Source organism: Hippoglossus hippoglossus, chromosome 15 (genome assembly GCF_009819705.1).
Source record: "Hippoglossus hippoglossus isolate fHipHip1 chromosome 15, fHipHip1.pri, whole genome shotgun sequence".
Lineage (NCBI taxonomy): Eukaryota > Metazoa > Chordata > Actinopteri > Pleuronectiformes > Pleuronectidae > Hippoglossus > Hippoglossus hippoglossus.
Window position 1 is genome coordinate 17,394,372 of NC_047165.1, and position 1,502 is coordinate 17,395,873.

The 1,502-nt window shown below is 41.4% G+C and overlaps 1 protein-coding gene across 1 annotated transcript; it reads left to right on the plus strand.

Annotated features, from left to right (window-relative positions):
• The first annotated feature begins 312 nt into the window (after positions 1-312).
• On the plus strand, positions 313-801 carry LOC117775639 (tubulin alpha chain). Its single transcript, XM_034608972.1, has one exon. It carries the CDS (start codon positions 313-315, stop codon positions 748-750), a length of 438 nt encoding a protein of 145 aa, XP_034464863.1. The 3' UTR covers positions 751-801.
• Positions 802-1,502: the final 701 nt, after the last annotated feature.

The following is a 1,502-nucleotide window of genomic DNA, read 5'->3' on the forward strand; positions in this document are numbered from 1 at the left end:
CCAATTGAAGGTCAGTCTAATAAGAGTAATTTAAAAAAATGTATTAGAAAAATGAACACTTAAACAAACATCATTTCAAGAAATTGTTTAATCTAAAATGACAGAAAACATCTTTGAGAAAAACCTATTTTGACGTGTACTTTGACTTTTTAGTCTGGTCCATGTCCAATCCCTAACATGGAGGAGGCAGGATTCACAACCTACACTGCAGCCACCAGGTGGTGAGCATGTCAGGTCGAGCATCTTTAAATGAAGTGTATGGTTCAAATGCAATCATAATTATGGGTGCCAAGTGGTCGGCACCCCTAGGTAATGCATTGCCACAGTAAATACATGGCCTGCTGCCTCCTGTACCGTGGAGATGTGGTGCCCAAAGATGTCAACGCTGCCATCGGCACCATCAAGACCAAACGCACCATCCAGTTTGTGGACTGGTGCCCCACTGGTTTCAAGGTCGGCATCAACTACCAGCCGCCCACTGTGGTTCCTGGTGGAGACCTGGCCAAGGTCCAGAGGGCTGTGTGCATGCTGAGCAACACCACCGCCATCGCTGAGGCCTGGGCTCGCCTTGACCACAAGTTTGATCTGATGTACGCCAAGCGTGCCTTCGTTCACTGGTATGTGGGTGAGGGTATGGAGGAGAGAGAGTTCTCTGAGGCCAGAGAGGATATGGCAGCTCTGGAGAAAGATTACGAAGAGGTCGGAGCTGATAGTTTGGGAGAGGATGATGAGGAGGAAGGGGATTATTAAACACATGCATTCCCTTGTATTTTCCTGAGCATTGTCATTTTGTTCTTAATAAATTGTGTTCGTTGACTGCAGTATTGTTTCCATTATTTAAATTTTTTTTTCTCTCTCTCTCTCTAAATATATATATATTCTTTTTTTCACAGAGCAGTGGATTTGTTGCACTTTCCATTTTTGGATTTGTTGCACTTCCCATGCTCATCAAACTGGATTGTATTTGTACACGGCAACAATCACTGATAAAAGTATCAGTTTTACATGTTAGATGTTTTACACAACTTAACATCTAGAATAAAATGTGTCACCATTTAAAAGATGTAATATGCTTTGATGAGATGATGCTTTAATTCAAACTGTTTCTTCATACTCCAATAAATGACAGACTGTGAGGAAATGCACAACAAACAAAGCTATAAGAATTTTAAATAAAACATCCAATCCAGTCTCTGTAAATCTAAAAGCGGTAAAGTTTAAAGTCTTGGTGGATATCAAATTTATGTTTAAAACTTTGACTACCCAGCCTTGTCCAGCCGCATTTGATATGAGAGGAAGTCGACATCAATTTAGAGGAATTTATGTTCAAGAAACAAATCGGTGACGACAAATATGTCTGTGGACTTATTACCTGCAGCAAACCGTCTAACAGCTTTAGGTTTCGCGGTAGAAGAGACTACCCTGAAGAGACCTATGAGTGTGTATGCAGTGTTAGTGATAGCGCCACCTACTGATCAAGTCTGTCTCTCTCTCTCTCTCTC